General features: G+C 39.1%; 1 protein-coding gene across 9 annotated transcripts in view; it reads left to right on the top strand.

The window, feature by feature from the left end:
* Positions 1-12,944, top strand: part of RAPGEF4 (Rap guanine nucleotide exchange factor 4) — a 273,452-nt gene that overhangs the window by 225,615 nt on the left and 34,893 nt on the right. For 8 of the 9 annotated variants that reach the window (XM_026492545.4, XM_057318641.1, XM_057318655.1 and 5 more), the window contains one exon: positions 1,219-1,297. In XM_026492545.4, coding sequence (XP_026348330.2) covers positions 1,219-1,297 — 79 coding nt within the window. Of the gene's footprint in view, positions 1-1,218; positions 1,381-5,519; positions 11,555-12,944 lie in introns of those variants that run through there. The other variant, XR_008961468.1, reaches the window with a different exon arrangement.

The raw sequence follows: 12,944 nt of genomic DNA on the forward strand, positions 1-12,944 counted from the left end.
AGCCACATTGAAATGAGGGTGCTGGGTGGTTACCATGCTGGTGACCAGCTCACCAGCCTTGCAGTCACTTACTCAAATCTCTGCTTCAGTAAAGTTTAAACACTGTGTAGGATAGTTCTTCTGGGACTGTTATAAGCAGGCATTACCCCCCCATCCTCAGAGAATATCTAAAATTTATAACAGTGACCCTAGAGGTTAAACTTAGACAAAGCCAAAGTCCTTTTGTACTTAAGGGGAAAAGTTCCATACAACTTGTCTGGCACATTCTCGGTTTCTTCTCTGGGACTGAATAATGGGACTAAAATAGGTGGTAACACCAAGTGACGACAGTGTGGGATTACACTCGTCACTTATATGTACATGAGTCTAATGGTGTCATGTGACTTGATAGGGGTGTTAGCAAACAGGATGATGGTGATCATATTGTCAATGTAAATGTATCAAATCAACACGTTGTACACCTTAAACTTACACAATGTTACATATCAGTTATATCTCAATTTTTAAAATATAAATTCATTTTAAACATAGACATTGGAAATCTAATTTAGTCAATTAAAATTTTTACATTTCTTACCATTTTCTATTTGAAAAGTGACAAGTTTCCCAAAATCTCAGCCACCGTCTTAAGGTGCCAGAGAGCTTTTGTTTTGTTTTGCTTCAGTTACTGCCCCTAGCCTTTAGCTTGTCCTTTTTTTTCCCCCTGCTTTTATTTCCTTTACCAGCTTTCTGCTCTTATCACCTCCTTTCTCTAGAATTCCATTGTCTGCTCATCTTTCATTGCTCCCTATGGAAACAAGGGGTGGAAAAGACATAAAGGAAAACAGAGATGTTGACAAAAGATATATAGTGTAAGACAGACAAAGAAATGACTATGTGTGAATCCTGCACATGTGGAAATGCCCATGGGTAGCTCTTTAATTATAGGTATTTTTTAATATACATTGTGGCTAAGGTGACCAGCACTGTTGGTAAAGCCCGTCTCTTTTTAAAATACTATACTTTTTGTTCACTGTCCTAAGACATTGAGTTTTGATCTCAAGCTTGTGAACGTTATTATTTTTAGATGCAGTGCCTCTATGTACAGTAAAACCACAATCCCCCAAGCCAACGCAGAAGAACCATCGACCAAGAACAAATGAATAGATACTCTTGCTTTTCTAAAGATTTCTGCAAAAACCTAATTTCTTTTTCTGCTTTGTTTTTCTCCCCCTGCAGATTCCATTTTAAATGACTTTGTTATGATGCACTGTGTTTTTATGCCAAATACCCAGCTTTGCCCAGCCCTGGTGGCCCAATATCCTTTTGTGGTTTAAAGTCTCTATTCCCTTGAAGATACCCCACATCTATCTGGTCGTTATCTCATTTCATTCTTTGAAGGTAAGTCATGGCCCAGGCAAGGTCATGCCCTCCACCTTTGTCAAACTGAAACACCCGAAGTTTTCCCCTCGGTGTAGACTCCAGCCCTCTCCAGTAGGTTTTGTCATGCCGCGTGTAAGGATCTCCTCCCCATTACCTGTGTAGAGAAATGTGAGCCAAGTTACCTCAGGAAGGTGATACAGACCTGGGAGACAGGCTAAAGAAAGTTATGGAGAAGAGTATTCTTAGAGAGTATTCATAGGGACAGTTCCCTAACCTTGGAGACAGGCTCTGTACCTCCACAGGGTATCTGACAGCATGGCCCCAGGCCCACCTGTGCTCTTCCTCCAAGCCCCAGTATTAATCCCTTTGCACATAAATACAGGTGACCATGATGGGGTAGCTTTTCTTTCACATCTGGCCTAGTCCGTCCTCTCCTCCAGATACAAATATATTCCTTCATTGCCATTTTTATTATTATCACACTGACTGAAGTCACACAAACCTGGAAATTCTAATGGCAGTTCCCCTGGGCAGCTGGAACGCTGAGTTCGTTTGAGGCAATAGTCTATCGAATTGACCAATTGGTACATAGTATCTGGCACAGAAAAAGCATTCAGAAAATCGAGCTGAAAAAAAAACAGTGAATGTTATTGAGTTACACCTTCAACTTCAGGGGTCATGTGAAGGTATATTTTCCAATTCTGCTTTATTTTTAAAGCAGCAAAAATTTAGACCCCCAAACACTTTGGCTTTTTGAGTAGTTAAATCTATTGAAGGAGAATGGCTTTCTTTTTCTCTGAGCAATCCAATCAACGTTGCATGTTTTTCTTTTGCAGAATTATAATTGCCTTACCTGCTTCTCATTTTCTTGTTCACTCATAATTCTCTTTGAAGTCAACAGAATGTGTGAGGATGGGAGATTTGAGTTGAATGTGTTATTCAGAAGGAACTGCAAGTGTGAGATTTGGGTGTTTATTTGCCTGGAAACTATCTTTCCAAGTAATGACAGCTTAATGAGACTCACATATATTATATATTCTTTCTGGCTTGTATTCAGTTTTTCTCAAGTAAAGTTAACACATTCAGGATCTCTCTGTGCTCTTTTAACTCCATGCATGGTAATCGTTATTTGACCTTTGAGATTTGTTAAAAGGAAAAATAAAAGCCACCACTGTGTTTGGACTTTTTTCCCCAACAGTTAGCATGTTGATAAGGTTAAGGCAAACAAAATACAAAGAAGAGCAAGGGAGTATAGCTGGCCACATCGTGCCATCTTTACAAATAGAAACCCAAGCCCCAGGCTTCTTGGTTTTTCAAATTCTGCTTTCTTCATTTATTAGCTTGTTCTCCTTTAGAGCTGATTGAGAACACTCATATCACTGATCTCTGTTTTTAAACTAGAATCTCCTAGAGGTAAAATCCATGCTATGTCCAGGTGTAGGGAAAATGGTAGTGGGAGGAGGAGAGGAAGTGAGGAAGGTGAACAGTGGAATCAAGGGAGGCTGGTGATATCCAATCCTGATTCTTTTCTCAGTAGACGGAGGGAATCCAGGATGGCTGGGTGTCATCTAAACTACCTAGTGCCCTCAGGTCACCTCCCTCATACTTGGCCCTAGGAGAAGTTCGATTCTCTTCATTGCTCTATTTTGAATCAAGTCTCTATGTGTCAGGTGCCTTGCTAACAGCATTGACTCATATTATACTACTTTATCTTACAGGTGTCTGTTGGGTTAGTATTAGCTTTATTTTATGAATGAGGATTCTGGGACTTGAAAGCAGTGGAGTGACATGCCCAAGGCAAGTGGCAGGGTCAGGATTCATCCAGGTCATAGGATTCCAAGCCTGGAGTGTGTCACTTTTTTTCCTTCACAAATTATTTCTTTAAGAGCTTATCCTTTAGAGTTTAAGAACATTTCTTGACAACATACTGCATGACACATGTTTATCTGTGTTTCAGTTGACTAAAAGCAAAGTAGGCCTAACTTGTTGAAACCGAATAAATGAAATGTTCGGTAGAATTTTTCTCAATCGTGGACATATTCTGTTTCTGTGCTAGACCAGTATCTGCTAGCCCTGAAATTCACTATTATGACTGAGGAACTGATTTTGTAATTTTACTTAATTTTCATTAATTTAAATTTAAATAGCCACGTGTGGTTTGTGGCTACCATACTGGACAACATACGTCTAGTCCTTAGATACTGGGAACCTAGGAAGGTCATCCCGGGGATGCCAGAGGCTTACCCTGCTGCAGGAGAGCAAACAGAATATGCTGAGGACTCAATTTTCAGTTCCCCTTTCTCTCTAGGAACATGTTATGTGGACTTCTTGTATAGGCTATGTTTTTTCGGTCATTAGTAACATAAACCAACTGTGACTGTCTTAAGGAATATAGGAATTCCTCAGAGGGATATGGGGTCACTCAGAGAATTGAAGGAATCCTAGAAGAGAAAGGGGCCTCAGGGGCAACAAGTAAAGACCCTGCTTTTAGGGCAAATCTGCTCGAAGCATCCTGGGCCCTCACCTGATTCCCACATCCCTAGGAAGGAGGGTGTAGTTGGCCTAGCTATCTTGGTCAGAGGAAGGCAAAACACTTTACCAGACAGTCCCCCAGAGACTGTCTGTGAAGAAAAACAGAGAAACTGGAGAAATAGGTGATGAGCAGACAAAATAACAGATACACATAAACTGCTTAACACCTCGTGCACAAACGGCGGGAGAAATAATGTAAAGCTGAGCGAGTGGGTTACCCCCATATTATGAACATGAGATAAGGGATAGTAAAATACTTAACCCTGTTCCATTAAAGTACTCACATTAAAGTGAGTTGCTTTGGCTGAGTGTTTTCAAAGTACTTAATATCTGTGACTGTGCCTAGCAGCCCTATGAAGAAGTCAGTACTTTCATTGCTCTTTTTCCAAATCAATAAACGAGGATAATGAAAAATTATGATTTGCTCAGAGCAAGGTAATTACTAGTACAGAAAAGATTTGAGCCCTGAGCCACTGACACCTATTTCTGTCCTTAATCCACATTGTATGTCACCTTCAATTTTGCTTTTAACACAGAGGAAGATGGTAGAACTCTGTTTAACATTAATATTTCAGGCCTTTTATGTGCTAATGAGAGAAAATCTCTATTCATTAGATATGCTTGGAACACGATTTCACCTGATGAATACAAGTAATTTCTAATGAGTTTTTTAAATTATATTTGTTCAATTTCTGTACTTTTCATCTTCAGTTTCTTTAATCTCTTTAAAATTTGCACTTAAAATTCAGTTCAGTTTTCCACTGGTTTTTAAAAGAAAAATAAAACCACCTATAACCCTGTCAGGTATTAACATTGTTAACATTTTGGTTTGTATCCTTCCAGTCTTTTTTCTTCACATGTAGATATATATTTTTAAGTATAACAATAGAATCATACTGTGAGTAATTTTGTATGCTTTGTCACTAAAAAAATTTTTATGAATTATCTTTCTTTGCCATTAAATACTTCTCCACACTTTTTTGAAAGTATAGGTATCTTATGTAAGTGAGATTATGTTGTATATGCCTTTTTGTAGTATGTTCTTCTTCACTTAATAGTATGTTGTAGGTATCTTTTCAGACATATATATGTATGTTTATATATATAAATGAAACTACATCTTTTTTTCCAGTTAATTCCATAAACTCTTATTAAACGCCATGTGTCATATGTTCTGGGCAACAAGGTGACACAGATGCATGAGAAAAACGTGCTATCATTTTTGTTAACTCACAATAGTATATGGTAGATATGTCATAATTTGTTTTCTTAGCCTCTTCCTATTGGATATTCACATTTTTTTTCAAATGTTTTTTCCTCTAACAAACACAGTGGGATGAATCAATATCCTTCCAGCTAAATCTTTGCCCACATATATGATCATTTCCTTACTTTAAAAGTAGGCAAGGAGTATGTAATATTTTAATGTTTTCGATGTTTACTACAGCATTGCTCCCCTGTTGTCTTAATTATGTGTTTTGTGATTAAACTCTAGCATATTCTTGTTTGTACAAATGCATGCGGGTCTTCAGTAAGTGATCACAACTAAGTTAATGTTATTTTGAATTTTAATAATTACATCCTTGATTTGGAGCATTTTCACATCATTTATTTTGTCTTTCCAGCACCCAGCCCCCACATGTGAGGCATAAAAAGGATGGGTATGATATTTATTTCATTTTATATGTGGAAGAAATCAAGGCACAGGGAGCCAAGTGATCACCTAAGATTACACATATTCTGGCAAATGTTTGGAGACTCCAGCTCCAAACTCCATGTTGCACTAAATAATTCCAGTTGCCGTGGACATTGTCTTTGCCATCAGTGCCGTCTCAGGGGGTCAGTCTAGCTACTCAGTAATTGGCTGCCCTTGGCCATGGTTTGTTCTCGGATTGCAGTCCCAAAGTAGACTGAGATTCAAAGAAAGGCTTCCTGGGGCTTCTAGGTAAAAAGCTCTCTCAACATTTAAGAAAGAGAGCGGGAAGCCTATAGCCCCAATTGCCAGTGACGGCCTTTTCTTATGATGACTAGGGGAGTACGTCCTATGACAAAGCTGAAATGCATGGAGAGTCAGAAAAAAAATGGGTCTGTGATGGCATCATTGCACTTGTACCACTCCTGAAGCTTACCCTGCCAAAGATTCCTTGTTATGTCAACAACTACAGGTTGTTGTCATTCAGGACAGATTGTCATTACAGCTGAAAGAATCTTAAGTGATCAATGGCTTATATTTAAATTTGTAAAAATGTAAATACAGCAATAATTTTGGCCAAGTATTTTTTCTTAGTATCTTAATTTCTTTTGGCTTAGTATACACAAATTCTATGCTTTTGGCATGGAAAGAATTTATTTCATTTCTTGAAGCAAAGGGGAAAAAATAGAACACAGATTTGCCACTAAGTTTTAGCTAAAACTACCTCTATATATATTGTGTCCCTTATACAGAGACAAAGCACAACAGCTTCCTTTACTGAAGAGGCAGGCCTCCATCATTTATTTCTCTGTAAAACTGGCCTGGGATGTTCTCTTTATAAGTTGACTGGGGTCCCTAGGAGGAACTTTTATCAAAATTTGCTTTTCTTGTGGATGATTTACAAAACAGCATCAGGTTCTTATTCTCTAGATTAAGCCAAGTTTGTAGGAATATTATTTAGCTGTCTAAGGAAAATTGTCAACTTAGATTTTGTTGAAGCCTAATTTTACCATTGCAGTCCCCCAATTGTTTCTGTAAGTGTTTAATCTATATGTTACCATGAAAGCAATTTAGTTCTGCAGATATGCGACTCGAGACATTATTTCCAATAAGGAAGACTTGGTTTGATGATGATATGATGTGATCGTGGTGTCCTCTTTCTCAGAAAATGACCGTATTATCAGATATTCTACGAAGTATTTTATATTTATATTCTACAAAGTATTTTCTCAGCCTCATATCAACACTGTGGGATGTGTTCTCTTTTTACATTGAAGGAGTGAGACTGGGCAGATATGTAATTTTCCCCAAGTTCCATAGCTAGTGTTAGGACAGTAGTGGGTTGAACCCAGCAATGGGTTGTTAGTCTATGTCCTAGTTCTCTACTGCGAATACTAGCCCCTGAGTTAAGACTAAAAAGAATAGCCAAGAACTAGAAGCTTCTTCTGAGCAAGAAAATGGGAGGCACGTGAAGAAAAATGACAGCGCAGAAAGCGGACTTGGGAGCGTCAAATTCACAGGCTCACAAAGGAGCAGCTGTGTGATGGGAATAGCATCACAGTTAAACCCAGAGAGGCCAGGTCTTATGGAAAGTTCCCAAACCACCCATTTAAAAGATTTCACATTATTTCCAGGGGGCGGATCAATAATGATGATGGTGGCTAACCCTTGCTGAGCACTTAATATGCTTCCGATACCGTTCTACATGGTTTACCAATAGTGTCTCATCTCATCTTTAACAGCAGTCCTCTGACGTTTACTGGTGAAGAGTCTGAGGCTCTAAATGGTCAATTAACTGACCAAGGGTCTCACGGTTTGTAAGTAGGGAAGCCGGGATATGAACCCAGGTGGTCTAATTCGAGAACTTGCCTTCCAACTCACGCTGCAGGAAGGAAGGGATAGATTTGGTACTCAGGATGCTGGGATGCTCCATGAAGGCGAGCAGGGTAGTAAAGAGGCCCCATAACAGTGGGAAAAGCACAAACTCTGAAGTCAGAAGACCTGTGTTTAAGACGTGCGTCTTACAGACGGTATTACTCGGCTATTATCTTTAACCTTTCTGAACCGCGTCTGTATACTAGGGGTAATTATACCTGTCTTGCCCAGTTCATCAGGTTGATGTGAGGATCAAATGAGGCTATGTGTGTGAAAGTACATTATAAACCTTTAAGCCCCATATAAATAATGCCCCATATAAATACATTATTGTACCATCATGAAAGGAATATAGCATAATGTAAAGAATATACCAAAGCTTTGTCTAGTCAGTGGGCAGATGACCCCCAAAGTTTGTTTTCAGCTGCAAGCAGAGATCTTGTATGCAAAGCAGGGCTTAAAAAACAACAACATTGAAGAGTATCAGTTTGAATGTTGATAAGTGTTTTATAAATAGCTGCATAATTAGCATGTACTTACTGCAAAAAGTATACATAATATTTTATTCCCTGTTGTAGGCTATAATGAATCTGCTACCTCTCCGTCCTAGGAGGTTTTCACTTACTTTCCCCATGATAATTTTAATACGTGGAACCATTATTAGCTGAATTAAGAATAAGTAAATGAGCAGTAAAAAAAAAAAATACAGAAAAATTACAGGTGCCTGTGGTGAGTAAGATAATAACTAGGTAAAAATATATGAAATAATTACAGTGTTTGAACGGCAGAGCCGGCATGAGGAAAATGACTCAATGGAATATTAAGCCTGCTGTTGGCGGGGTAGAAAGACTGTAGCCTCCACCGTGGCCTTCGCCTCTTCAGCTCCTCAGCCCTGATCCTCACTGAAAGCAGGTCCAGTTTGTCCTCAGTCACATTTGTGTGGTGCCGAAGGTACTGGTCCAATTCGACAAAGATTTAGTTGTTCTGAAAGTCTGTGCTCCTATAGAATAAATGCCCGGTAACTGAAAGATTCTCTTTCAAAGATGCACCCGATGTTTGGTACTTGTGTGGACTTAGTCCTCCTGATGACATCGAGTATGAGCTTCCTTAGAACGTATCCACCATCTGTATTTGACATCTTGACAAAACAGAATTTCAGGTAATTTAGATAAAGGCTTTAAAGAGCTGTGATGTTTGTTTATTTGTTTTAGGAAACTGGGTTATATATAGCACTCCAAACAGAGTAATTGAATTAAGGTAACCAGTCAATCAACAAACATTTGAGGCTTTTTATGTTTCCCATTCCTGCTGTTAAGGATTCTGATTTAATGCTCCCAGATGGTGAAAAATCTTATTACCATAACAAGAGAAACCTCAAGTTAGGATTTGAATCCTCTCGAATGTTTGGTTAATAGTGGTGAGTCACTGCTTTTTTTTTTTTCCTAAGTAAATTCGATGCCTAATGTGGGGCTTGAACTCACAGCAAGAGTCGCATGCTCCCCCTATTGAGCCAGCCAGGCACCCCCAAGCTACTGCTTCCTAAATCAGCAGGTACCAAACGAAAGCACTGGCTGAAACTATAGCAGTGAGGATCTGGTTCAGACGTTAGCGACCCTCTGCCTTCCTGACTATCAGATTGTCAGGGAGCTGCAGCAGTTAATGCTTGATTTTTCTGTATGTGCTTTGTCTTCTTTGAGGATTTTTGGGGATCAATTTCTGCATCTCAGACTGACTTCCCCATTATCCAGTAAACTTCAAATCACCTAATTCTGCTGCATAATATATTTAGCATGAATATTAATATCGGACAAAATGTCACAACAGAGACAGGTAAACACTGTACAGGGGAGAGAGATAAGAGAACTGAGTTCTAATCCCAAGAATTCCATTGATAGATTTGGAAAAATCACTTAAACTCATTCTATCTCAGTCTCCTTCCCTCTGAAATGGTGGAGTTGGAGATACAATCAAAGGGCTTTTGCAGCTCACAGATTCTATGATTCTGTGAATCATCTGAAATCCACTCAGTGTATCATCTGAAATCCACTCAGTGTGTCAGTGATGACTTTGGACATTTTGACCATTAAGGCCATTTCTTAACTGTATTTAAAATAAAAATTCTGTGAATATTCTAGATTCTTTCACAGACATTTGTCTAGCACTTTATGAGAAACCAGAATCCTGTTCTCTCTCTGCCTTTGTTGCCATGCATTCAGGCAGCCATATTGCTTCTTACCTGAACCCAACTGTCATGACATCAGAAGTCATGGCCATGTTTAATACGTGTATTTCCTTATCATCTGACAAAAATCACTGTATTATGATGTATTTTATTTTCTCTCCTAACTGCACTTAACATAGACATTAGCCCGGTATATATTTCAGAGAGTGTTGTTCAAAGTATCTTGGGGGGTTGGGGGGAGGGAAGTATCTTATGTATGTGGTATCCATTGATCATCCTTTCTAAATTGTTGCTTGCCCTGGAGAAGAGCTAGGTTTGTATTCCCATGAGATTTTCTCCATCAAGTGGTTATTAATGCATTGTTCTGGTTTTAGCCAAAGAAGGTAATAGTTTCTGCAACCTTCCTGAAGTGTTCGGATTTATGATCAAACTGTATTTGAAATGTCACTCTTTTTAGGTTTAATTGTTTTACATCATATTGAGACAAGGGATCTGGTAGGATGTTATTTCTCACCCACCCCCACCCCTACTTTGGCTGCTGTCTGAAGGGAATATAGTTTTTCCCTCTCTCCACCTTTTTTATAAGAGTTTAATAAAATCTTAAAATAAATCACATAAATCTTCTAAAAGCTGGGGAAAGTGTTATGGGAATCAGTAGAAGCACCAACACCTTATCTATAACCATTTCAGGTATCATCAATTACATAAAGTCTTCTTTGTGTCCCTTGACAATCTGATTCAACACACTGTTCAGGAATAGAACAGTATATGTTGCCTATGGAGGGGCAGAATCCTTGAGCACATGCTTGGATTCAGCTTATAAAAGTACCGTTACCACCACCTCCAATAACATCTGTAAGGGGAAAATGAGACTTTGTGAAACAAATCAGTGCTTCCTTTTATTTTTCCAGAGGCAAAAACACTTAACTTTCATGAGAAAAGAAAGCAAGCCTTATTCCAGTCCCTCTGGATTTGGTCATTGCTGGATCCCAGGAGCCTGGGGAGCTATTCATTAAGAACAGAGGACACTCAACTCTGGTTTAGATACTCGTCAGCTCTGGGAAACTTAGAACTTAGGCAAAAAAAAAAAAAAAGTGGAAATAAGAAAGAAAGAAAGAAAGAAAGAAAGAAAGAAAGAAAGAAAGAAAGAAAGATCTCTTTCTCATCAGAACTTTTGCTTCCCAGACGCAGTCATTCTCAATGATTTCATGAACCAAAGCACTAACATCCAGTCACTGTTGGGGGGTGTGGGGTGGCAACAATGGGAAGAGCCCTGCCTGGGTTTATAAGCCCTACCATTTATTCACTGAACAACCTCAAGCAGATCTCTTCTTTCTGTTTCATCTGTAAGTATTTATAGAGAGCATTATATGATCATGTGAGCACATGGAGCATATTTATTACAAACTATAAAGCTCCACACACATTTATAGTGTTATCATGTTAATCCTTCCAATTGTGTGTTCTGTCTTTCATTGTAGAAAAAAGACAGATTTCCCCTATAGGAAAGAAGTCAAGAAAAATCTCTGTCCTGACCCACAGAGATAATATAAATTTAGTATCCTATCCTAAGGCCTTATAGATTAGCCACAGGTGTGCTGCTGATATCACTGTATCCAAGTTACAAGTGTTTGCATTGCTTCCTGAGTCCAAGTCAAGATAACCTGCAGGGGCGCCAGGGTGGCTCAGTCAGTTAAGCCTCCGACGCTTAGTTTTGGCTCAGGTCATGATCTCAGGAACTTGAGATCAAGTCCCATATCAGGTTCTGTGCTCAGCAGGGAGTCTGCTTAAGATTCTTTCCCCTCCATCTCCCTCCTCCTCTGCTCCCCTCCCCCACGCGCACATTCTCTCTCTCTCTCTCTCTCTCTCTCTCTAAAAAGAAATAAATAAAATCTAAAAAGGAAAGAAAAGATAACCTGGAAAGTTAGCATTATATCCTCTTAATAGCAAATTTGATAGTTCAAACCATCTCAGCTTCGTGCAAGTAAGAAAGACTCAATCTCTCTCCCTCTCTTTTACTGACTATTAGGCAAACCAGTACATATTTTTCAGTCAGTCAGGAATAACTCATTTGGTGCCCACCGTGTGCCTACATTGCTAGGTCCTATCAAAATAGTAATAAAATGTCGTGCCCACATTGCAGTTCTTTGGAAAGAAAAACTGAGTTATGTGTGCATACAAGCAAGAGGCCTAAGGGTTAATCAGAAAAGAAATAATTTTCACATAAAGTGATCTTTCTTCCCTTTTTTTATTGTAGGCTCAGAGAGAATTGTAGCAATACGGATTGAGCAATTTTCCTTTTTATGAATCCCGTGCTCAATTTATGAAAGCCATTTTGCAACCCATTTACATGCAGTAAACCTTTGCTTTAAGGTTCTGTCATTTACCTTGATCATGATTATTTATAGTCCCTTTAGAAAAGACCCTTTACTGGTTTAGCTGTCAAGTACAGCACTGCCACAAGGCAGTTTTCTACTGAGCCTTTGAAGTCATGGTAGTAAGCCAAGACACAGCCAGTCTTATAGCCACCTGTGAGGCACAGGGAGGGGTGTTGTGTAATGGGGAAGAAAACTAGTTGGAATTAGGAGTCTTGGTCAAAACCAACTCCATTCTCTCACCATGTGATCCTGGCCATTTGTGTGCTTTTACAGTCAGTTTGCTCACGGGTAGGAAGGGAAGGATACTTTTATCACAAGACTATAAAGTAGAACTTAACTAAGGTACTCTAGTGTAAGATACAGTGTAAGTTATAAAGAGGAAAATGTTCCATGAACTAATTGTCTGCAGTATGAACTGCTATAAATCACTGACAAAGGAATGGTATGTCGCCTCTAAAATCTTTCTTGATCACATACTATATTCTGTCTACTGTAATGCCCACACGAATGTAAACTGAGAGCAGAAGCCTTTACCTGACACACTGGAAGGAACTCAATGAAGTATTTATTGTATTAATGGATAAATACAATTGCCAGCTGAAAGTCGCTGTGCTGGGCATGGTACAGAATACAGGGCAAGTAATAGATCATCCCAGGCCTCCAGGAGCATATAGTTTCGTTAAGATGTCCAGCCATAGATGCACAAAAAGCCAGTATGAGTTAAGTTGTGGCTCAAGACAGGAGAAGACGTTATGATATAGTATGTCAAAGTCCCTCAGCAGATCCATACAGCAGGAACCTTTGCTCTTCTTAACTCTAGGTGAGCCTGTCTTCCTCCAGCCCCATGTCCTCTTGGTATCAGTCCACAGAACTTAGATGCCCACTCAGAAGGGTTTCACTGAAATGTATACAGTGAAGTGGC

This window comes from Ursus arctos, unplaced genomic scaffold (genome assembly GCF_023065955.2).
Source record: "Ursus arctos isolate Adak ecotype North America unplaced genomic scaffold, UrsArc2.0 scaffold_1, whole genome shotgun sequence".
Lineage (NCBI taxonomy): Eukaryota > Metazoa > Chordata > Mammalia > Carnivora > Ursidae > Ursus > Ursus arctos.